Raw genomic sequence first — 23,485 nt, 5'->3', positions numbered from 1 at the left:
AAGATCCCATTTACTATAAAAGTCTTCCAAAATAAATCTCAAAACTTTAGCAGAATTTAATGAAATGACTTCTTACTGCCTGCTACACGATATTCAACATAAAAGTTCGCATGATCTGGTCCCTCATACTCCCAACTGATATTGGCATAGGTCTCAGCAGCAGCTGTTGTAACATTTCTGATCCTTGGATAAAGTGGTTGAACTAAATACACAATAGAAAAACAAAGCAGAATATGCAGTTGTGACTTCATACATTTTAAAAAAGTAATTAAAGAAGTTACTATGTTAATTTAGACCATATAGAGGGAAAGTATAGTACATTTTTCATTGGTTCCATTACTGGAAATTAGTTACTGGAGTACTGTATTTTGAAATTTAATCCCAGGCAGTTACTACACTAGGAAATTATAAAGTAAAATCTATATACTTTACTGAGAATGCTCTGTACAACAAAACCTGCCAAATACTTAAAAAGTACCTAGGTGCCAAAATTCTGAAAAATAATATTTCTACTCATCTGGAAGTAAAATGCAGACAGCTGGAAAGAGATGAGAACATTGTCAGGGTAATGGGAAATGGTAGGACAGAAGGGAGGCATGAAGGTGGTACACTCCTCCCTTTATGGCATGTGGCACTGAATGGACTGCAAATGCCCCAAATGCAAGCCCTTATAGGATTTTGGCCCTATTGCATTGATAGTGATAAAAAAGGAAGACAATACCCTTATAGAATGTTGGACGGACAGTATGCATGACTGGGGAAGTTGCAAAAAGGATTTCTGAGTATCCTTCACCATCAGAGATAGAAGGAAAGAAAAAATAAAGAGTAAAAACACTTTGCATCAAAAAGTAGCAATTAACTAATACAGTAAAACCTTACCTGTTAAATAAATAACACATGCACATTCTAAGATCATGCAGGTTTCAAATAGTTTTACTTGTTAAAATATGAAACAGCTAAGTGATACACATGTATTTGAAGACAAACTGAAGTATGTATGTACCGGCAGCTTTGCCTTCACAGGATATTCCCGAAATCAGCTTTTGTTAATATTATGCATTCATGGCCCCTTTAGACACTGGAAAACTAGACATCAGATATGGGAAAGCCAAGATCAAAGTACTCTGGAGTGAAGGACACAAAGGAGCAGACTGCAAGGAGCTGCCCACTGTAAGGCACTGTGTCTCACTGCTGCCATTCCAGTCAGACAACAGCACTTCTCACAGACGTGCAGAATGCCCACATCTGTGAAAAGAAGAGCTTCTCTCTTCAGCATTCTGAAATTAGCCACTTCTGTGCTCATACCTTCATTCTTTGCTCATACCTTAGCTCCAGTAATGCTTGTTACAAATGGACATATAGCTCAGTGTCTCTGCCCACCTAAGACTAATGAAAAAATCGATTTTAACAGTTCTAATGCTGCAATAGGCAGATACAAAGAGGATGCTCCTCAAAGGTATGAAATTAGTTTTAACTGAAAATGCCTCACTTTGCCACTGACTTTGCTATCCTGCTAAAAATATGTTTTCTATTAGGAACATTTAAAATGCTTCCCAAAGGACCACGAAACATCAGAGGTAAAAATCTAGTCTCAGTAAAGACAAATGACAGAATTCCAATGGCTTCATCTACACAAGAAAATAAAATGAGCAAAAGCCTATTATCAAAGCAAAAAAGGCTGCACAGAATTTATCTATCCACTTAAATTACTTTCTTCTTCTAAGAGGCTGGCTTTGTCCATATGGCCAGCTGGAAAAAGTTCAAAGTTATAAGCACAGAGAAAATGGCTTACTTGGGCCCCTAGAACAGATGAAATAATATGAGCACCATGTCTAGAAAACTATAGTTTCTGAGTATTTTTTAAAAGACCTAAATTAAGCAAATTCCATCAGTTCTTCTGATAATGTATTCTGATTACTACAATGTTTTACAAAATAATTTTTTATCCCCATATTTGCATTAGATATTTCTTCTTAACTCTGTTCCAGTAGTACTCATTCAACAATTCAATTTAAATAATAAAGAATAGATTAAGTTCTTGTCAAAACATCCTGAACAAAATAATTGAGAAAGCACTAGATTAAAAAAAAAAAAAAAAAAAAAAGCAAAAAGCAAGCCACCCATGTCTCTAAGGCACAACAACTACCCCAAGCCCCAAGAAATACCAAAGCCAGAGCTGTCTATGGGAAATCTAGCCTGTAATGATATACACTATGGTAATACAAGGGGATTAGATTCTGTTTCTCTGTGCCACTTGTGGAGGTAGCAAGAGGAAAGAAAAGCAGTCTCTAAATTTAGGAGGGTGCAGAGTCTGAGATTGCAGACAGGATGTATAAACTTACTTCCTGATTTAGACATAGGAACAGGTGTTTATTTCAATAACAATCTCAGTATTTGTGCTGTGCCAAGAAAACAAGAGGTTTGTATTTGAAATATGACTTTGTTTTGTTTCATTAAATTGCATTTTCTCAAAGCTATATTGTCCTGGATTTTGGTCTTCCATGGAAGAATTAGCAGCCCAACCATATGACTGATATTTTTCACAATAGCAAAGACAGAAAAAACTGTTAGCAATAATCTGTTTCATACTCCTGCAAACAGCTGCCCCAGCATTACTCCTAACTTCTCCCTTGTAATGCCTGAACACTTGGAGATGAAGGAAACCGTCTTATATTCTGTGAAAGACTCCAGATGATGGAGAGTTTCTGAATCATTTAGCAAATTCAACAATCGCTCAGTCTTATCTTGTGGGGTATTTTTCCATCTCCAATTTCCACTTTCTTCTCTCATTAAAGAGCTACCTGCTAGATTAAAGTATCTGGTAAAAGTCTTTCTGTTGATATGATTGATCATGTGTTCATAGGATCAAACAATCAAGATTGCTCTGAAGGTTACCAAAATTTCCTTGCTATCTTACTTCTAAATTCTCTCAAGTGACTGATTTATGCTTTTATCTATCAAATGTATTCGTATCTGATTCTTACCAATAGCTGTATGTACACATTTACCCACATGTAGTATTTGGTCAGATTTAAATTCTGTGGTTTTTAACTATTGAATACAGTGCACCAGGAAATTTGTTCAGTAGCATATTTCTTTGCAAAATTATTATTTTTGTAATTCTCTTCTTTTGTGTTATTGCTTGATCTCATTTGCCATCAGGCCTGCCAAGTTTTACTGAAGTCTGTTAAATATGCCATATTTGCAACATGACTACACACAGAAGAACATAAGAGAAGGCTGATGGATCCTGAGGTGATGAAAGCCTGGAGGTGAATTGGTTACGACATTTAAAGCTTCTAGTCAATCCACCCAGACTCTTTGTCTTCTCAATCACCACACCTCTAATTATAATTAACCTCTCAGTTCTTAAATATGTTTCCCAGCACTGTTCACAAATGGCATATGTGTAATTGTCAGCTGGCAGAAGCTCCCAGCATGTGCAAGTGCCAGTTGGGAAAAGGGCGGGGGAGAGGGGTGCGCAGGAAACTTTGTCCTGGAGAGCAGAGCACTGTGCTCTCATCTGTAACCATGCCCCACACCGTGGAGCAGTGCAGGCAAAAGCATCACTCTAAAAAACATGGGAATGAACTGTTAGTAAGCTACAGGTTTTATACAGACCCACTCTTGTCTACCTCTGGAAAATTAAGCATTTTCATTCCTGCCTCGATGCAAAATTTAGCCGGCATTTCCAAGTATGGTTTCATTCCTGTAGTATCATATAAAAACATTTCCAAATTGTTGAGAAAGAGGCTTAGGCTGGAAGTAAAATTTTCTTCTATTTTCAAATTAATTCCAGTGCTTTTTTACTGGAGTTTTTTGGTAGAGTTTTACATAACTTTTCAGCCTTTCAGGAACACAGTTCCTACAAACAACAGTTATAGTCAGGCTGCAGAATCAATAGAATTTAATAAGACAGGACATTAGATTGGAAGGTATTTTAACAATGAAATAGGTACTTTTCTTCAAGATTTAGTCCAGAAGAACAATAAATCAAATAATCCCCCAAGCAACTAAACTTTAGGAACTGTCATGGAATTCACCTGATATTCAGGAGAAAATGTTGCATGAGTGCCAAGCACAAATTTGAAGACTAGTGTCAAATGGGAAAAAAACCCCCACAAAACAATATATCATATACAATTAAGTTAAAACGCATATATAAAGAGAAAAGTTAACTTAAAGGAAAAAACCCATACCCACACAAGAACAAAATTAAGGACAAAGGTAACAGATTCTGCCTGAGCCTGTCAGACACAGAAAAGGGGGTTATTTTTCTTTGCCTTTTTAATGAAATTCAAGCTTTAGTATAGCAGTAGGAGTGAATTCCATTTCTGGCAGTAAGAAATGGGCATCAGTCACTTCTGGGATTATTGAGGCCAATTACAAGAGCATTTATGTGTGTAAGAAATACAGAAGCCAAAGAAGAAATGCAAAAGATTATGTCACTGATGAGCATGTGGCATGACATCTATAAAGCAAAAGGCATTTTCAGGAATTTTTGCACAGTGGTAATAATAATTTTCTCTAGTCCAGCATGCAAAGCATCAGCATTGTTCCCACTGAACTTAAAAGAGGACAAAAGAGTGGTTCTGCGTAGCAGGCTGTACTGAAAGAATCACACAAATACATAATGGAGAAGTCCACAGGGGGAGAGTGGCTGAAGGAGCAGTACAAAAATACTACACTTAACTTGACTGTAAAAGCAGCTTGAAATTGTTAGCAAAAGACATGGAGACCTTATGTAAAGTGATTCAAGAGGGAGGAAAAACAGATGGTGGGCAGAGAAAATTATTTAAAGAACTGCATTTTGTACAGAACAAAGAAAACTGAGATGATCTTCTACAAAGAGATCAAAGATACAAACTCAGTTGAGACTGATTTCTAGCCTACAGTGAGGAGGTACATACTGGTGATTCAGCTGAAAACCCTAAAAGAACAGCTTCAAACCCAGAGGACAGACTGCTTATTTATCCTCCTTGTAACAAAAGGAAGTACTGTTTGTCACTAGTACTTGAGATATGAAGTTCACTAGAAGAAAACAGACCAGATTGAGTACCAGTGACAGGAGGCGCTAGCTACAATTAAAGGTTACTATGATCTCACAAACTTATTTTAATTCTATTTCAAGACTACCAGTTACCAGTGTCAGCATGCATGCAGATTAGAAGTCCTTGCTTTAAAATATAAATGTTGACTAAATTAAAAAAAACTTTAAAAGTGAAATGAGGAGGCTTGTGGAATGAGGCTAACATGCCATGCCATGACTCCCTATACTTCAGCTTACAAAAAACATGCACCTCTATGACTCTTTATTTTAACCAGCGACTTTCATTTCTACCCCTGGTCAAACTGTAATTTTCTTCCTTCCTCTACAGGGCAGTTATTTAAAACGTCTAATGGAAAAGGACAGAAAAGACTCGACTCATGTGATCACGTGAGTCACACTGCTGCTTGTACTACAATTAGTTTATATGTAATTGGGTTATTCCCCCATTTTTCTCACATCTCTGTTACCTCATGCCTGTGGTTAGATGCCAATATATAAACGGTAATAACAGGGCGTGCTTAATATCTAACATTAGATTTAATAAATTCTGTTTTACATATGAAGTTTTCAGGCACATTTAGAATATAGGTTGCTAATGAAAACAATTTCTTTTTTTCTTTGTAGTACTATTAATTTGATCAATTTTAAGTAATTCATAACATCACAGTATTAGAAAGGAAAAATGACAAGCGCAAGTCAAATAGGAATATCAACTGTAATAGAATAGCTTTTTCATCTAGTAAATAACATCTAATGATTTATTTGTATAGGCTTGTGACACTAAAAATATTGGCTCTATTAAGAACTTTAGATTTACCACAGCAATATATCCCTCTGCACTTTAATGTATGGTTTTACTATGAGAAGTGAAATATGTCCCAAGTGGTACAGCACACTAAGGTTTAAATTATTTGAATTCCTCCAGGACCATGTGTCTAATGTCTATGACTGGCCAAGCTGCAGGTCTTCACAGGCAGCTATCCAGTAGAAAACACCAAATGCAGAAATTTCAGTTCAGCAGTTTAGGCTGACTGAATCTGGAACCTACTATCTACTTAAATTCCAGGATCAGTGTGTTCAAATCAAAAGAAAAAGGATAATTACATTTTCCTGGTAAGTTCTGCCCTTCAAAATTAAAAACCTGCTATGTTTTTGATAGACCGCAAAAAAGGTTGGGAATACCTAAATTTTTTCTGGCTTTGGGTCCAATTAATAAGAACTGTATTGACATATAGACCCTCCTGCACTTACTAGAGAAAGGAAATATTACTGCTGGGTACAGCTACTTTTTCAGTGGGCTGAGCACTTCTATCTTCCAAGTCCACCCGCTCATGAGACCAACTAATTTGGTGCTTGAGCTGGATAATATGATCCTCCTTTTCCTTACTCGTGGTCCCTGACCAGTGGCAAAGCAGTTAACATGGTAATGTAGTAACTAACCACTGAGAACATTCATCTCAGACCTGCAGCAGCTCAGATGTCCTAACAGATGTCATGGTTTTAGTTCTATGCTGTTTGCAGGTCCAAAGTCTCCTTTGCAATTGCAAGAGCTACATGCTACAGGAATATGTGAAAATGTTGGAACCATAAAAGACATGGAACCAAACAAAGACATCTGCTTAGTTTTCAGAGAATCTGAGATGACAGCTCTGAAATGTGAGCTGCTCCAGGTAATCTTACAAATAATATGCTTTCTGATAGCCACATACAGCTATAATTAGACCTCAGTTTCACACAGAGAATCCATTTTTCCTTGCATGAGTTTTTAGAGTCAGCTATAAATAATGACAACTTAATTTACATTTCTGTTGTGCATGTCCAGGACTAATGCCAGTTTGTTCCAATCTGTGCTGACTTCTCAGCTACGACTAGACTAAAATGGTAAAAAACACTTATCATCAAAAAAATTCCACAACTTGACACAGTTAGCAGAAACACATCTGATATCAGAAAACACATAGATATACAAATAAAAATATATACTTTATATGCCCAAATGCAGGCATACATATATTTATATATTGTCTGATTTATACCAGACTGAGTGAATGAATTTCTGTCTTATGGCTATCATTCACAAAATCTGATAATCAAGTGAAAAGAAACTATATGTAAAATAATTCATGCTGTCTCTTCCAAGTTCATTAAAAATGTCGGGTACTTCATATACAGATTTTGACTTGTGATGTTTATGGTCTGAGAATCTGAAGCACAGGTGTTCACCAGTGTTAATGACACCTGTCATTCAATGGCACCTCTGTATAGAAAGTGTTCCTGAGTTTGAGCTACCTCAGGACAACCTTTGCTTCTGACAATGAAAGTATCAAAATTCATTAAAACTGTATGCAAAACTGCATAATAAAGAACTAAATATTACCAAAATTCATGAAAAAGAATTATACTAGCTTGTAGTCAATGAAATATCCTCAAGTACTCACTCACAAGATCTGTGACCCTAAAACACTGGGAAGACATTTGCCTGTATATTCAATTTGATACTCAAACTGAGAAGTAGACAGAGAGTATTGTCAGTCATCTGTCTCCTATGCACAGTTGACTTGCAAATGAAGTAAATGTGTTCAAGTGGGTAGCAGTAATCCACAGTGAGAACAAGACTGCAGATAGCTTTTTAAAACAAAAAATGCACATGGCACAAGCAATAAATGAATCTCCTTTGCTAAAGTGCTGTTTTTTCTACTCCAGCTAATCAGTGCTAGTGCACCTGGATCCTGAATATTTATGACAGTGACATACATCTGTTAAATGTTCAGAAATAATTAGACTTTGCTGAAGCAAAGCTAATGAATTCCCCTGAAACTCTGTGGCAAAATAAACAGACGAAAGGTATTAATAAGCATTCTGGATTCCTTAAAAAAAAAACCCAACAAACCCAAACAAAAAAACCTCAGAACTGTTTTCTTCCAGTACTGATTATACTTTGTACAAAAATGTGTAGTCCAAGATTTTCTGTCCTTACCACTGCAATTTCCCCATTTGCAACACTGCAAAATCCACACATTAATAAATCATGCAGTTTCATTTTACCTTTGCCTGCACCTACAGCAGGACGGAGAATACCAGCTTTAATGGAGGAAAACAAGAATAGGTACACTACATAATTAGATACAACACCAAAGGAAACATACATATACAATTTCACTATAAAAAGCATGCAGACTAGGTAAAATGTATTAATTCAAACAAATTAGAAACAATCAATTTATGCTGAACCCTGACAAGACAAAATGATTGCACATGCATTTACAAAATTTTATTGGTCATGCTTGTTAGAGTGCAAGATTTAAAATAAATGCAGCTCATATGCAAAGAGAAATTGCATTGAATAGCAACTGATCTATGGCAATTCCAATAAACCATCATTTTACTGAGCATAAAAATATGTGAAAACATGGTACCAAAATAAACTTATTAATATAAAGATGATTAAAATGATAAAAAAAGTTCTAAATTTCCTGTTGGCTTTAAATTATTCTTATTTTGTTAAGCATCCATATTTAACTAAAAAACAACTTTAACAAAGCTCTAGAATGGCTACAAATATAAAAATCAATGGTGACAGGATTTAACAATATACTTAGTGGTTTTTAAATACTACACAGTTACTTGGGGCCAGAGATGACAAATTTATTTCAAGAGTTTCACAGTTTTTTGCCAGTTCTGTGAAAGCAATTTAGATTTCACAGAAGCTGTTGCATACTACAAAAAAGAAATAACTTTCTCTAATCCCAAACCTGCATCATTCCAGTATTTTTCTCTGAGACCAAAGCTGGTCAATGATGCAGAATAGGTGACTAGACAAAGATCATTAAAAACGCAAAGTTACATGAAACTTGAAGTCCAGAAAGGCCAATGTCTGTCTCACAGCTTGTGAGTTGATATTAAAAGAAGAGGCTTTATACCTCTTTGGGTATTCCCATTACAGCAGAAAGCCTTTACATTTATTTTCTTTAAAAATATTTAAAATACTTTATTAGTGTATAAAAGAGTTAAGAAAGCTCTAGAAAAAAATCACTCGGCCTATTTCCTCAGTAGAAGGAAGCAATAGCAATATTTAGATACAGATGTTTAATATAATCTGTAGTGTTTTTTAAACTCAAAGGACTTTCCTTATACATACATATCTTACCTTCATCCATAATTGTTACTGCTTCCTCAGTTATCTGACTTCCTGATCCAACTGAAGTTTGTGCGTTAAAGTAAAACTTGTACCGGGTGCTGTAATTTAAATTTTTTAATATCAAGCTGCTCTCATTGGCAGGAATTCTTATCTCTACCAAGGGACCCAATTCATGTGTGTTGTTGACTGTTGTTAAAAAAAAAAGAAAAACAAAAAAATTAGGAAACTTGCGTACACTATCATTGTGTTTTAAAAGGCTTTTGGTTTGTATGCATTTTTTTTTGCTTGTCTGCTGCACCCAGACTTTCAAAAGAAAGTCATTTTTGTGTAAAGGTGTCAAAATCTAACTGGGAGATAGGAAACACCAGCAAGATTTTAAGATCAAGATTCATTCTCATAAATCTCTGAATTCAAGGCAAATGAGTTCAGTTCAAATTATCTGAATTTATGCAGCATTGAAAAACTCCTTGACCATTAAAAAAATCTGAAACTCTAAGCTCAGTATGCTTAGGAAAAGTAAACATTGAAGCTAATTTTGTCTAATGCCAAAAAACAGTGGGATTTGGTAAGTGGAAGAAAGTAAATTTCATTTATCCATTCCATGCATATGAAACTCTCTCCTTTCCAGTGTCAATGCTGAGAAATTTCTGAGCTAAGTAAGCAGATGGGATCCAAAAGAAGTGATTTAATAGCTCTGAGATGAGTAAATGGCATATTTATAAATCCTTCTTTTTAAGATAATATTACCATGAAAATTGGAAAAACAGACAACAATGTCATTTGGCATAATTTCATTTACTTCTAATGACATTTTCTCTGCAGTTAGAATATAGAATTTGTAAGTAGTAGTATCTTGCATCTAACTTGGATGCCACTTATCTGTAGGACCTCAACTCCATATGTCGGTGAATTATGGTTTGAAGTAATGAAAGTAATGAAAATATTAACCTTGTACTACAGCAAGAAAATATTTCCAAGTTCAGTCATCTATATTATCAAAATATATTAGTCTTTTTCAAACTTGACATTTCCATTGCAATCATAGCTTTTGTACACTATAAATGTAGCATATTTTTTTCTTCATAAATGGATTATTATTCGGTAGATACATTGCCTAAGTTAGAGTTTTATCACAGACTCAAACAACGGTTTGGGTTGGAAAGGACTTGAAAGATCAGAAGTCCAACCCCCAAAATATATTAATTTTAACTTACTTGGCTGAAACTTCAGTGTATATGATGTCAAAACACCATTTGGATGGGTAGGTGAACCCCACTCCAGAGTCAGAGAGTCCAGTGTTGGGTTAGTAATCTTCAGAAAGGAGGGTGAACTAGGAACTTTTAAAAAGAAAATAGAGTAAATACAAAGTAGATTAACTTAAAACAGGTCATTAATTATTAATTCTTAAGAATATTACTGTATTGAGACAGATTATTATTTTATGAAGTCCAAGTAAACCTCATTTAAGTTTAATATCTAGGTTTTTCATTTCATACCTCCTTCAGGGGTCTTAAATACTTTGTCTGGGCTTGCTGGTCCTTCTCCTTTACCATTAACAACTCTAACATTCAGCTTGTAGGAACTATAGGGCTCCAGCCCTGGTAACATTCCAAAAGTCTTGTTTCCCCTGAAAGTCAAGATCTTTTTTTCTATGTGTCGTCTACTCCTTCTGGATAGACTCTGCACTTTCCAGTAGTAAACCTAAAGACAGGAAAAAAAAAATTAAAGCAAGTGCTTAGCTGTTCTGATTTTCTAAACTCTAAGTTCTTCCATAAGTGTCCATGAATTATAGGTAGAAACAACTGCAATTTGAATAAGCTCAGGTTAGACACAGCACAGAGCTTTCCTGCTCCAGAAACGGACCTTGTCCAGAAACAGTCTACACAACTGGGTGCAGACTACCACCTGCCAGCTCTGCTAATGCTCAAAACCAGTTTGATACAAGTTCTGGTTGGGAACTACATTGGTCTGTGATCATTCTCCTGTTATCCAGTCTATCTGAGAGGCAGAAGTTATCCATTCTTCCAGTAAGATGCCTACAGGCCTTCCAAAGCAGATTTGGACCTTGCCTCCTTGTTAGATCACATCCCTGACCATGCTATTCCTTGATGTCAGATTACCTATAAATGGGGGGAAAAATTTGACTTGGCTGGAAAAACACACAAGTTCTGAAATTACTCTAAGGTTACAGTACTGGAATGATCTCCACCCAGGGATGGGAACACTGTTCCTCCAATTATGTGACAATTTGATCAGATGAGAAAGCTGATTCTGATGTCCATTGAGCTGATTGAGTTTCTAAGAAAGTATGTAAGAGCCTCAGAGGTACTTTCCCTTTCTCTTTACTACACAGTCTCTCTCTGCCATGGTAACTTGAAAGATATTAAGAGCTGCCCCTCCAAAAGACCTGTGTTACTCCTGGGATCATCACCTTCAAATACATAATTGTTTATTTTTCACAGCATCGTTTTCATGCACATATGATCACAAGCTAAAGATTATTAAGAAATCTAATTGAATAAAAAATTTATTCCTATTCAGTCCAACTGTAAAACATCTCTTTAATTTAGGAAGCTGGGATTTCACATAGGAATTCAAAAAAAGGGGCTGTTAAAACTGGCAAAGCCCAGCTAGATAGCTATAAAGCAATGTTACACTTACATCAGCTTTCAACATACCATTTCACTCCAATCACTGTTAAATGCCACTGTGTTTTACATGGTTTGAGTTAATGTTTTTTGATATCACCAGCTGTCATCTTATAACTTTCATCCTATCAGCTGGTGTAGAAAATAATTTACAAGCTAACAAAACTTGAAGTGTTGGTACTATTGGTACTGAAACTCAAGCTATAATAAATGAGAGTGCATCACAGTATCTGTAATGTCTTCCTAAGTTTGAAACGTTTTATAGTACTGTAGTATATTGAATAATAGCTAGATTAATACAAGAGCAAAATATGAATTATGTTCTGCAGACTGCTGCTTAGTTACACATCTTCCTGCTTTGTTCAGACATTTGCCTTCAAGATGGGACTCTTCAGCCTCTGTCTTAGTTCTCTCTTTATTAAGAAATCTGACCCCAGTGCAACACTGTATATTGGGCTACTGACAGAAATAATTTTATTAATTAGGGAAGCCTGACTGTACTAGTAGGATTTTGGTTCTGTGTTTACAAAGAGCTCATCATTTGCTTTGTAAGCTATGTCAGTATTGAAGATACTTCATCCATGAAAAGTTTTCAGTTTGTACTGAGAGAAAGCTTTATAATAACAGCTACCCACCAGGTCCTATGATTTCTCATACCTTGTCTAGTTTTTAACCTATTTTAGCTTGATTTAGCTGTATTTGCAAAAAATATTTAAGGTATTCTTGCTGCATTATTCAGATTGTCACATTTCTCCTAGCCAGAACAGCAAAATCACTCAGTGCTCTGGTCTGTTGTCAATCCTGTGGTTGTGAGCTTGTTTTATTTATTATTACCAAGTAACTTATTTGACCTTCAGTTTTGCTTTGTTTTGTGTAATTGTGTGGCTCTCTTCCCCATAGAAAAATAATATATACCCTATATAGAGAAAGCATAACAAATTAAATAGAAGTGATCACGACATCACTAACCCCCTAGATCACATGGAAAGTGATCCTATTAGTGATTACAGGACAGAAGATAACCCTCAGACTCTGAAAGTCAGAGGAAAAAAAGAAATGTCCATCCAAACTTTGGATGATGGCAATTCACTGTAACCATGCTGTTGAATTTAACACCTGATGTGTTAAGTTGGCAGAAATGTGTCTATGGATTTTGGTTTCGGTATTGTTATAGATCTTTAATACAAATTTGGTGACTTGTATTAAGAGCTTTAGTGTTGTTGTAACTTGATTAATAATTACCACTAATTTCACTAGATTCTAACTCTTTAATCCTCACATTATTTTGATTGCCCATATCTGCATGAAATCCAGGTTGATGTAAAGCTGTCATCTAATAGGTAAACATTTAAGAGACTAGTGAAGTCCTGTTTTTCATCTGAGTTTATTGAGTTTGTGTGGCAAAGCAGCACACAAACTACTAACATTCACACTATGTCATACAGAACTAGTTTAAGTCTCTCTGGATGGTGGTATTTTCTGACAGGAAACAGATACCCACATACCATGAACTCACATTCATGTGGTAAACATCAATAGAGCACTGAAACTCAAATTCAGTGCTTTTGACTGCTCCATTTTATAAGTATGGTGTATATTTATTTTCCTCCAAATACTCTTTGCTGTTTTAATTTTTCAAATATTTTTTTACATCTTTTCATGTAAAAAGAAGTAGTTCAAATTAGTCTTAATCTAGTCTCGGCTAAGCAATCTGTTTTGTTGGAACACACTTATGACACTACTTGCAGAGAAGCAAAGAAAGAATCACTTTGATTTTCTTCTATTGTTACATAGGATGTCAGTATATCCTCACTGAAGCAACTTTTCCCTATCCTCCAGGGACACCAGGTTCAAATCTTGAAGTCCTTCTGTCTCCTCTATTAAATTGCAGTCTTTTTTCTCCAGCACAGCCTTTTCATTTATGACCAAAGGCAGCACACTACCTTATAATAAGCTTCCTTCCATTATATGGGCACTCCAAATCTTCTGCCATTTCATATGTCCTTAAGTAGAGCTTTTACACTGAGTTTTTTCTTGGCCTCCAAAAAGACATAGTACCCAGCATATGCTAGTAAGTGTCCAGTTACTCTCAATTAAAGATATGATTAATCACATTGAAACAGAAAATTAGTAACCTCAGCACTGGACTAAAACTAGTTCTTCACATCCTCTAAATTACTTTGGAAAAGGATTTGTAAAACTGTTACCATTCTTTAACCTGTTTAACACGCGCAAGCTTGTTTGCAAACACATGCCATTTTTCTTCAAGGACAGTGCCACAGGAAGCTAGTGCTACAAGGCTGGAACATTGCTGAACTCTGTATGAATTGCATCAAAGCTTTTGCTCTTGTCAGCAGAACTTGGGTGCTCCCTGAAAAGCATGAGTTCTTTTACATGTCACTTACTTCAATCTGGATACAATCTCAAACAGGAAGATTGATCTATTTTAATAAACAAGGAAGAGAATGACCGTACTTACTTTGTACCCTTGAAGGTGTCCTCGGACAGTTTTTAGTGGAACTGGGTCCCAATGCACCTTTGCTAATGTGCTGTTAATAACATGAACCTGCACATTGCCTGGAGCAACCATTGGCACTGTGTAAAAAGGATGCAACAAGCACCTAGTCAGAATTAAAAACCACACAAACAGTGTTTTTGATTGAGCCTTTGCATTGTACTCATGGAGTAGTTTAAAATGTTCCTACGTTTTCAGGATTAATACTACAGAGTAGTATGAAGCCTTTACTATCTCTGAATTGCTTCCTTTTAATTAAAAAAATAACTACTATCCCCCTTATCAATATTTCACTATCTTAAATACCCATTCAGGTTACACATTTAGTTCCTTTTAATTAGGATAATTGAGTCAAACTACAAAACTTACAGTCTTCCCCTGAATGTCCAATCACCTCTGATGGCTCTGGTGCATACCCCAAGTCATTTAAAGCTTGCACTTTTACTTCATATGGAACAAAAGTTGGTGTACCAGACACAATATATTTAGATACATTTGCAACTATAACAGATGTCCATTCATCATCAACATCTTTCTGGCGCCAGCTGACTTTGTACTGAAGCCCTGGTCCATTAGACTGAAAACCTTTTAAAGGCTGAAATGAAAAGAAATATTTTTTTTTTAATATTCTGAAGCATCTAAAAAAAATCTTAACTTAGAAAGAAATACATTGATTCTTTTATAGAATGTCAATGAAAATTTACCACTGTATTCTGCAACAGAGAAGCACTGCTGAAAGTTATCCAATTTAGCTTTTACAGGAGATCACTTCAGTTGACTACGTTTTTTTCAGTTTTCACTCTTTGGTAAAAAGCACATTTGAATGATGTTGGTGGCTAATTCTTACACAAACAGCACATTGTGATTTCTGTATATTTTGTTTTCAAATATTTCTTAAGAAGTGGAAGAAAGAAAACCAGACTTGCACCAACTCCTTGAAAAGAGTGCACCCTAGGCAATATATCTTGCCCGAGAGGGAAAATTGGTTATACAAGGCTGTCCTTGAGCTCCTGTCATGACAGTAAGGGCATGATGGAGAAAACTTAAACAGAAGTTTTCTAGTGGGAAAGTGCACAATGATCAGTTTATCATAACAGGTGACAGTAGAAGGAATATTCACATAAGAATTCACTCTAAAAATTAGACTGTACTTGAAATAAACCACCATTTATATTTTGAAATTTTCCTAAACTGACAGCAAAACATCGTATTACTTAATTATTGGCTTATCTTGAGAAATCATGCAAGGAAATATGCCCCCCCACCTTTAACTTATTTTCATATTTTTCAAAAAAAAATCAGTTTTTTCATGAAAATCAAGATGAGGAATGTATGAATTTAGCTCTTTTTCAAGAATATTTTAAGCAGATAATTGGTTATTCTCATTATTGGTTCTCAAAAAAAAAAGCTACTCACAAACCTGAAAACAAATGAAACCTTGAAAAAAGACCCATCTTACCTCCCATGTTATTACCAAATTATCAGGTTCTGAGCCTATCCCCTGTACATTAGCAGGATTTTCATCAGGGCCTAAAAATGAAATATTTACACGTGAACAAGAATGGCTGCTGTGTGATTCCAAGCAAACTCAATGCTATTCATAGCAGGAATCAATCACTGGTAAGTGGGAATAATTATTATTATTTACTTGCAGATTTTGTCAGGTACTGCTCAGATGGCTCACTCGGCTGGCTTCTGCCAATCTTATTGACAGCTATCACACGGAAGGAGTAGTTGACATAGGGAGACAACTTCAGCTGCACCGTTGTCTGAGTGCCAGGGACTTCCGTCTGGTAATGCCACACTCCTGGTTCATGCAGCGCATCCTCATACTCAATTACAAAGTCTGCAAGCAGGAATTGAATCCAACTTTACATCAAAACTTGAATCAGCTTCCCAGACAAATATAGACATTTCTGAATGAGCTAGCCAGAAGGGATTGCTCCAATCAGTGCTTTCAAAAATCATGGAACTTGACACGTAAATACATAAACCATAACATGGATCTATAATGCGGATATCAAAAGTAGAAATAAAGGTGAAACATAAAAAATAAACCCTTACTTTTATCCTTTGCAACTGTCACTAATGCAGCCATCTCTCAGGTAACACATTATTACAAAAGCTCTCTCTCAGGTACCGGATTTTAATTTAATGGGAACCCTTGAACTATCACAGCAAGGAAGTGGAATTTGACTCCGAAATACATTGTTCTTAGTTGTATCAAGCAGACAGCAGGCAGTATCTGTATAAATTTAAAACTCCCTGAATATTCCATTTTCCCCAATGAAACTGGCATAATGAAAATCTATTTAAAGTCAAGAACCTATACTTAAGGAAGGTTTTTGAGAGCACTTTTCATTATCTTCAAATTAAATCAGGGAATGTATGTTCAGAAACTAAATTTCTTGAGAGTACTCTGTGTGAACATTATGATGATTACTGTTAAGACCTTACAAAGTATCTATAACCACAGGGATAAATAGGTCTGTAGAATTCCAAAAAGAAAATCATATACATTATGAAAGACAAAAGGACATTTTTTTACAGATGTGAAACAGTCAAAAACCTTGCTGTACGATATGAGATATGAATTCTGAAAGACTTAGGATGAATTTTTAGGACACAATAAATAAATGGGAGAAGAATTTACAGTCTGAGCACATTCCACAGAACCTGGAGCATAGAAAAATGCACAATTTGAGGAGCAAGATGTAAAAGAGGTAAGTAGTACTAATCATAGCCTTCTGGCTGGCAGATTTCATTCTGACCTAAGTAGTAAGAGAAAGAGGGAGTATTGACCCCAAATTACTGTCTGAGCTACTGCTGCTGTTGTGTGCTCAGTGATAGAGGTCTTGGGATGGGATGTCTTCTGGATAAAGCTTTGCTGAAAAGGTGAGAATATTATATGCCAAAAAGGTTTTCACTACTGCTTTTTGCTTCCCTGGTCACAGTTGCTTCTGCTTGAAACTCTAGTAGAATAATTTATAGGCAACTTCAAGGGAAAATAAAACTATCTGAGCTTTCAGAGAGAGTCTAGCATGCCAGTCATATTGTGAAACAGGTCACTCCTAATGAAGTGCAATCCTTGAGTCTTCGTCTGCACTTTGAAGTGATTATCAAGTGAATCCTTGAGTCTTCATCTGCACTTTTGCAGCAGCAAAAGAAATAGGCTTACTCAGGAAACAAATGCCTTATTTTGCAGCCTCTAAGAAGACCATGCAGCAATAGAAATTGTATTATAATTAAATCCAGCATTATTTAGTTAGAAGAGTTCAGTTTCCAATATGAGAGTGCATGCAGTATCTTGTTCTAGAAAAACCTACAATAGACAACACTGACAAGTATTAACTTTTTTGCAATAGTTTGATCTCATTCCTACAGAAAGACAACATTTCTGTCTTCTAGAGTGGAACAAAATGAGAATACTAATGAAAGTATATGTATATGAATAAACCACTATTCAATTATTTACATTGATCTTCTGTATATTACATTTTAAGGTAAATTACTAGTTGATATACATTAGAGATGCCTGAGAATGTAACATTTCAGAAAAATCACTTAGTCTTTCATTAAAATGTAGTCAAAGTCTTTGATGTGTTCAGAAACTTATGAAATTCTGGTTTTTACAAATCCTCATTTCCAGATACCCGATCCTTATGGTTTCTTTTCAGTGTTGGTACTGACCCAGCATCAAACCCCGGAGAGCAACACCCAGTAAGTCAGTCTAACTAATTAATTCCAAACATAACACCTACACTGGTCTTGGCAACTTGTGGCAGCTATTATCTAAAAACACACTGCACAAATAATGAAATAGTTGAATTAAGTTGCTCATAAGGAAAAAGTAATGTCAAAAAGTCTTCCTGATCCCGTGATTTTTTTGGAAAACAAACATTAATATCTTTGTTCATTACTCCTAAATTCCCCCTCTATCCTCTCTGCTCAATATAGGCAGGAGTTTTCATTATGTTTAATGGGAAGAATTACAGCATTTAATATCAATTTACTGCCTCAAAATTTAATAGATATTTAATTGTTTTGTTTTATGAATATGGTTTATTCTTTTAACTGTCTGGACTAGAAAAAACCCAGAAAAACTATCTACCTTATATTTTCATGAAGAATAAACTTCTGCACCAGTAGAGATGGATAATGACTGATGATGGTGGTACTGATGCTATTTCAAATTCATAGAATTACACAAGAGTTAATGCAAGATGTTAGCTGCTTTCTCCTTCAGAAACATACAAGCAGTGAACAAGTCTGCTGTCTACATACTCATAAAATTGGACCTTGTCAAACAGACCTCATATCAATATATATAACTTCTATATTATCTAGCACAAGTTTTTGAATAAAAAAGCCCAGCTCTTCTGGTCTTCCTGCTTGGCTGTACAGTAGTATTAAGGGTATGTTATGTAAATAAATGGCAGCTGTAGAGAATTAACTTACCATTTTCCCATGCCATACACAAAATTTATTCCAGAAATATTTGGAATTTGATAACAGTTAGAACAACACCTTCAATGTAGTGTAGTAGATACAAACAAACATACTTGTAATGGGACTGTTGTTTTCATCTCCTGGTATCCAAGAGAGATCAATGCTTCTTTCTAGCTGACCTGTCAATTCCAAGTCAAAGGGTGGATTTGGCCGAGCTGTAAATCGAATGAACACAAAGTAAGTAACCACACCAGAATATGTACTTTAATATTTGAAAAAAATCCTTACATTCCAGTCAAAGAATTCCACAAATACAGCAGGGCAGGTCTACTCACTTATGTAAGCATGACTTAAAGACTAATAGCATGCAATTATTACAAAACAGACAAAAATGGAGAACTGATGTAATCTGGAGACTTCTGTACAGTAACAAGAATCGGTATTTATTTTTATCTATATCTGAGTGCACTGTGATATAAAAATGTGATGAAATGCAAGGAATTATGAAATGCCTGTTTATCTTTGAATGATTATGGGTGGTTATCTATTGTAACAGACATACTTCATACAACATGGAAAATAAAGAAACATTCATATTAAAGAAGCTTTTCTAGAGCCATTACAAAATATTTTTATGTGAATTCAAAAGAAGTATACTTCAAACAGAAACTAACTGCAAGTTACTAAATTATTTATTTTTTGCTGTTCTTGTAAAAAGGCTCAGAAATACCACACAAGCTGTTATTATACATCCTTATAACGCATAAAGATGTAATTGTCTGTTCCAAATTCATGAAGGTAATTTATGATATGATTTGTTACACAAAAATCACAACTAATAAGTAGGTTCATGTAAGAATACATAGGTATTTTCACTGATAGGATTTACATAAAAGTGCTTAAAACTCTTATACTTAAAAGTGTTTTAGCTTATTAGATCGCACTTAAACCCTCAAATTCAGAAAACGTGCTACCAAATTAAAGGCTCTAAACCATTAAAATTAAGACTATGCCTAACAGATTTTATTTTAGTTTTAACTTAAATTTTAAAATCTTGGCGATTTCATCAATTTTAAGTCAAACTGGTTAATGTGGTCATAGTCATCTAATGAGTGGAGTAAAATTAAGATAAACTATGAAACAAAATAATAAAATAGAGCAGGACTTCAAGGCTGCAAAACCAATGTTAACTTTAGTTAACATACAACATAATTTGGTTGGGGCGAAGTCTTTAATAGTGAATTACCTTTCACCAAAGAGTTGGGTTTACATTTCAGGTATTTCATTTATTATATAACTACTTTGTATTACAGTGTGGTCTATGAGAAAAACATTGCCATACTATACTCAATCTTAATTAAAAATAATTTATCTCTGAAAACCACTTATTCCCTAAATATAAAGCAGCCTGCACTGTAACATTCCTAAGTTCTGTGCTATAGTAATGAAGTAGTTGGTAAAATGGGATGAAACCACATAGACACAGACACACACACACAGAGAAGAAAAGGGGGGAAAAAGGCAAAAAAAATTGCAACAGGTAAATGAGCAATATATCTGCCTGATGATGTAGAAAGAGAATTTTGTTTTAGTTTACCGTAAATGATAGCTGGTGTTGGGGGAGCAGCTGAAAAGAACATTAATATAAAGGATTTAATCAGTTAGTAGCCAAAGAAACAGAATATTGTAGGTAGTTAAAGACTATAGTTATTAGAGACAAAGAAAAGTTAACTTAGATGGCTAATTAAAAAAAACACATGATAATTTTTCCCTGAAGAGCTAAAAAAGTGTTCTTGAATATTTTATTCATTTTTAAAAATAAGAATAGATCAAGAAAATAAATAAAATAAGCAATCCTATAAAAATGCCTAAATAGGTACTAGTTTTTGGCTTAGATCATTCCTGGATAGGCATAAGATCACAGCAGAATTTTAAAACATAAACATACTTGCTCTGAGTCTCAGATTGAACTCACGTAAGAATCATTCACAGCATGTACTTAAAAGTTTCTTACAAATTGGAGGAGGGGCAAAGTAATACATTTGGCAAGAATCTGCAATCATAAAAACTTAACAGAGAACTAAACTAAAAATACAATCCATGATAAGTCATACAACCAAGTATGCTCAGTCTTTCTGAAGCATAATTTAGATGTCGTAGAGATTCCTGAGATTAACATTCTCCCAAGACAACAAAGACATGTTCCTGTTGGATGGAAGGAGTCCAGAGGAGGGCCACTAAGGTGACCACAGAGCTGGAGCACCTCTCCTGTGAAGATAGGCTGAGAGATTTGGGGCTGTCCAGCCCAAAGAAGAGAAGGCTCTGGGGACACCTTAGAATAGCCTCCCAGCATCTACACAGGCTCCAAAAGAGCTGGAGAGCGACTTTTCACAAGGGCATGTAGTGGTAAGACAAGGAAGAATGGCTTCAGCTAGAGCAGAGTGGGTTTATGTTATGTATTAGGAAGACGTTTTTTAAAGTGAAACACTGGAACAGGTTGCCCAGACAGGTTGTATGGAAGGTGTCCCTGCCCAAGGCAGGGAGGTTAGAACTAGATGACCTTAAAGGTACCTTCCAAACGTAGCCATTCTGTGATTCTACCATATTTATGTTCAAATACCCTGCAAAATTGAATTTCCTGTAGTAGCTCAGATGTGATCAAAATAAAAAGCTATACAGCATGAATCTGTCCTCTAGCTACTCAGTTATTGTGTAAGTAGCTGATTAAATGTAAACTGTAAGGTGGAACTACATTTTTTAAAAATTGAAACACATTGACACTTAGGTGGCATTTCCTTCATCCTGGCCTAAAAACCAAAACCATGTTTGTGCTTTTCACTATAAATCTAATACTGTTTTCAGACTTAACAGTAGAAGTTTGAGAGCGTTCTTACCAACAACAGTAAGCACAGCACTTGCTGAAACACTGTCCAGAGTAGTATTAACTATGCAAGTGTATGTTCCATCATCTTTATCAGTTACATTCATAATGGTCAAGTTGTCTTTACCAACTAGAAACCTGTAAATACAACAAATTCAGCCACTGATTTTTTAATAACTGGCACTGTTATAAGAAATTTGCATAAAACATTATCAAATCCCATATACTTGTACATACCTAAATAGCTATGTTTACCCAAGTTAAGCTATGGGAAAACATTATCTTTTTTTTTCTTCATTGCTCTTGACCATCTTCCCACAGTAACTTTTATTCTAATGTACTTTTCTTTTCAAATATATTCAAAGAAATTTTAAATATTTGTGATCCAGGGCAAAATAGCTTTCTGTTATCTGTTTGGCTTCTCATGTCAATTATCTTTACCTTACACTTTATCTATAAGATCAGTGTGCAAAGTTTGTATAAATACTTACATCTCATTTTATTTTAATTCTATCTAAATATTTTCATCACACTAGATAAGTCCTTTAGTCACCAAATACTGGATAGCCATGATGTTAATCAGTCTTCTTTGGAAAATGTCAATGATCAATATGCTCCTTTCAAAGATCAAGAAAAGGAGCAGACAAAAGGACCTAGAAAATTAAAAATAAAGGAAAACTATGTGGTCCCTACCTTTCATCATCTGGCAGTTCATCATTGTCCTTCAACCATGTAACTGTTGGTAGTAAGGTAGAATCATGTTTTATTATACACTCAAAAGAAACCTGGCCATATCTTTGAATCACTTTGTATTCTGGCTGTTTAATGATCATCGTTGGATCTGAAATTTAAAATTAAAATTAGATATCCAGAAAGTCTGAAATTCTGTACTAATCAGTGATGAAAGAATGACTGATTTCTCACCTTTAATTTCCAACTGCACATCATTTTGTATCTTTCCTAATTCATTTCTTGCTACACATGTGTATGTACCAGCACTATTCTTCTGAGCCACTGGAATTTCCAAGGTTCCATTATCATGGAAAATGTACTCATTTCCACGCAGGATGCTACCTTTCACCCCCTTAAACCTTTATATAAGAAGTAATATCATTAGCCAGAATCACAGTTAAATTCTGTATGGTTTTATTATCAATAAAATACAAACTTAGGACTGCCACATTAGAAAATAGAGACAGAAGCACTCAAAGAAATTTAAACTTGACTCTGTAGGCGTAACTTTACTGATGGTTCATTAGGTATATGCAATATTGTATTAGGAAATTGTATACAGCATCTATTTTAAAATAGTAAATAGAGTTAAAAGAGTTTTAAAGCTTTAAGTGTTTGTTTCCATAGATATAACTGGCTCATCCAGTGTAACATAGGCACAGCTAGAGCTTACCATTCAATTTCAGGCTTAGGTGACCCAAAATAAGCACAGTCTAGCAATGCGGGACTGTCTGCAATGACTTGATACAGTTTATTTGCAGGAGTTAGAATTCTTGGTGGCTCAGCTGAAAAGACAAAGATATCTGCATACAGTTATAAAGTCACAAATAGTAAATACATAGTAAAAAGTATAGTTACAAATACAAAATACAAAGACATTAAGAATGGCCTAAAGAATTACATAAAAACATTTTTCTGTGAGATGATTTCGGGTCTCAGTCTGGGTTCAAATACATCGTACTGGTACTAGCCTGATGAAAAGTTAATGCAGGGAAATTATCTTGCGAAAAACAACTGTTTCTTGCCTATTTACAAGTAATAGTGATGGGCACCAAAAGCAATTATTTAAATT

The 23,485-nt window shown here is 35.1% G+C and overlaps 1 protein-coding gene across 24 annotated transcripts in view; it reads right to left on the bottom strand.

The window, feature by feature from the left end:
• NRCAM (neuronal cell adhesion molecule) overlaps nucleotides 1-23,485 on the bottom strand; it is a 145,751-nt gene that overhangs the window by 19,811 nt on the left and 102,455 nt on the right. For 6 of the 24 annotated variants that reach the window (XM_068189990.1, XM_068189992.1, XM_068190013.1 and 3 more), the window contains 16 exons: nucleotides 23,087-23,198; nucleotides 22,606-22,772; nucleotides 22,375-22,522; nucleotides 21,695-21,819; nucleotides 20,398-20,427; nucleotides 18,914-19,015; nucleotides 16,000-16,197; nucleotides 15,811-15,881; nucleotides 14,721-14,946; nucleotides 14,316-14,431; nucleotides 10,685-10,889; nucleotides 10,403-10,525; nucleotides 9,198-9,374; nucleotides 8,096-8,131; nucleotides 722-787; nucleotides 77-202 (listed from right to left, as the gene is read on the bottom strand). In XM_068189990.1, coding sequence (XP_068046091.1) covers nucleotides 77-202; nucleotides 722-787; nucleotides 8,096-8,131; nucleotides 9,198-9,374; nucleotides 10,403-10,525; nucleotides 10,685-10,889; nucleotides 14,316-14,431; nucleotides 14,721-14,946; nucleotides 15,811-15,881; nucleotides 16,000-16,197; nucleotides 18,914-19,015; nucleotides 20,398-20,427; nucleotides 21,695-21,819; nucleotides 22,375-22,522; nucleotides 22,606-22,772; nucleotides 23,087-23,198 — 2,028 coding nt within the window. The remainder of the gene's footprint in view (nucleotides 1-76; nucleotides 203-721; nucleotides 788-8,095; nucleotides 8,132-9,197; nucleotides 9,375-10,402; nucleotides 10,526-10,684; nucleotides 10,890-14,315; nucleotides 14,432-14,720; nucleotides 14,947-15,810; nucleotides 15,882-15,999; nucleotides 16,198-18,913; nucleotides 19,016-20,397; nucleotides 20,428-21,694; nucleotides 21,820-22,374; nucleotides 22,523-22,605; nucleotides 22,773-23,086; nucleotides 23,199-23,485) is intronic. The other 18 variants (XM_068190007.1, XM_068189995.1, XM_068190011.1 and 15 more) reach the window with 7 other exon arrangements.

This window comes from Anomalospiza imberbis, chromosome 5 (genome assembly GCF_031753505.1).
Source record: "Anomalospiza imberbis isolate Cuckoo-Finch-1a 21T00152 chromosome 5, ASM3175350v1, whole genome shotgun sequence".
Taxonomy (NCBI): domain Eukaryota; kingdom Metazoa; phylum Chordata; class Aves; order Passeriformes; family Viduidae; genus Anomalospiza; species Anomalospiza imberbis.
This window is presented reverse-complemented; position numbering and strand designations above follow the sequence as displayed.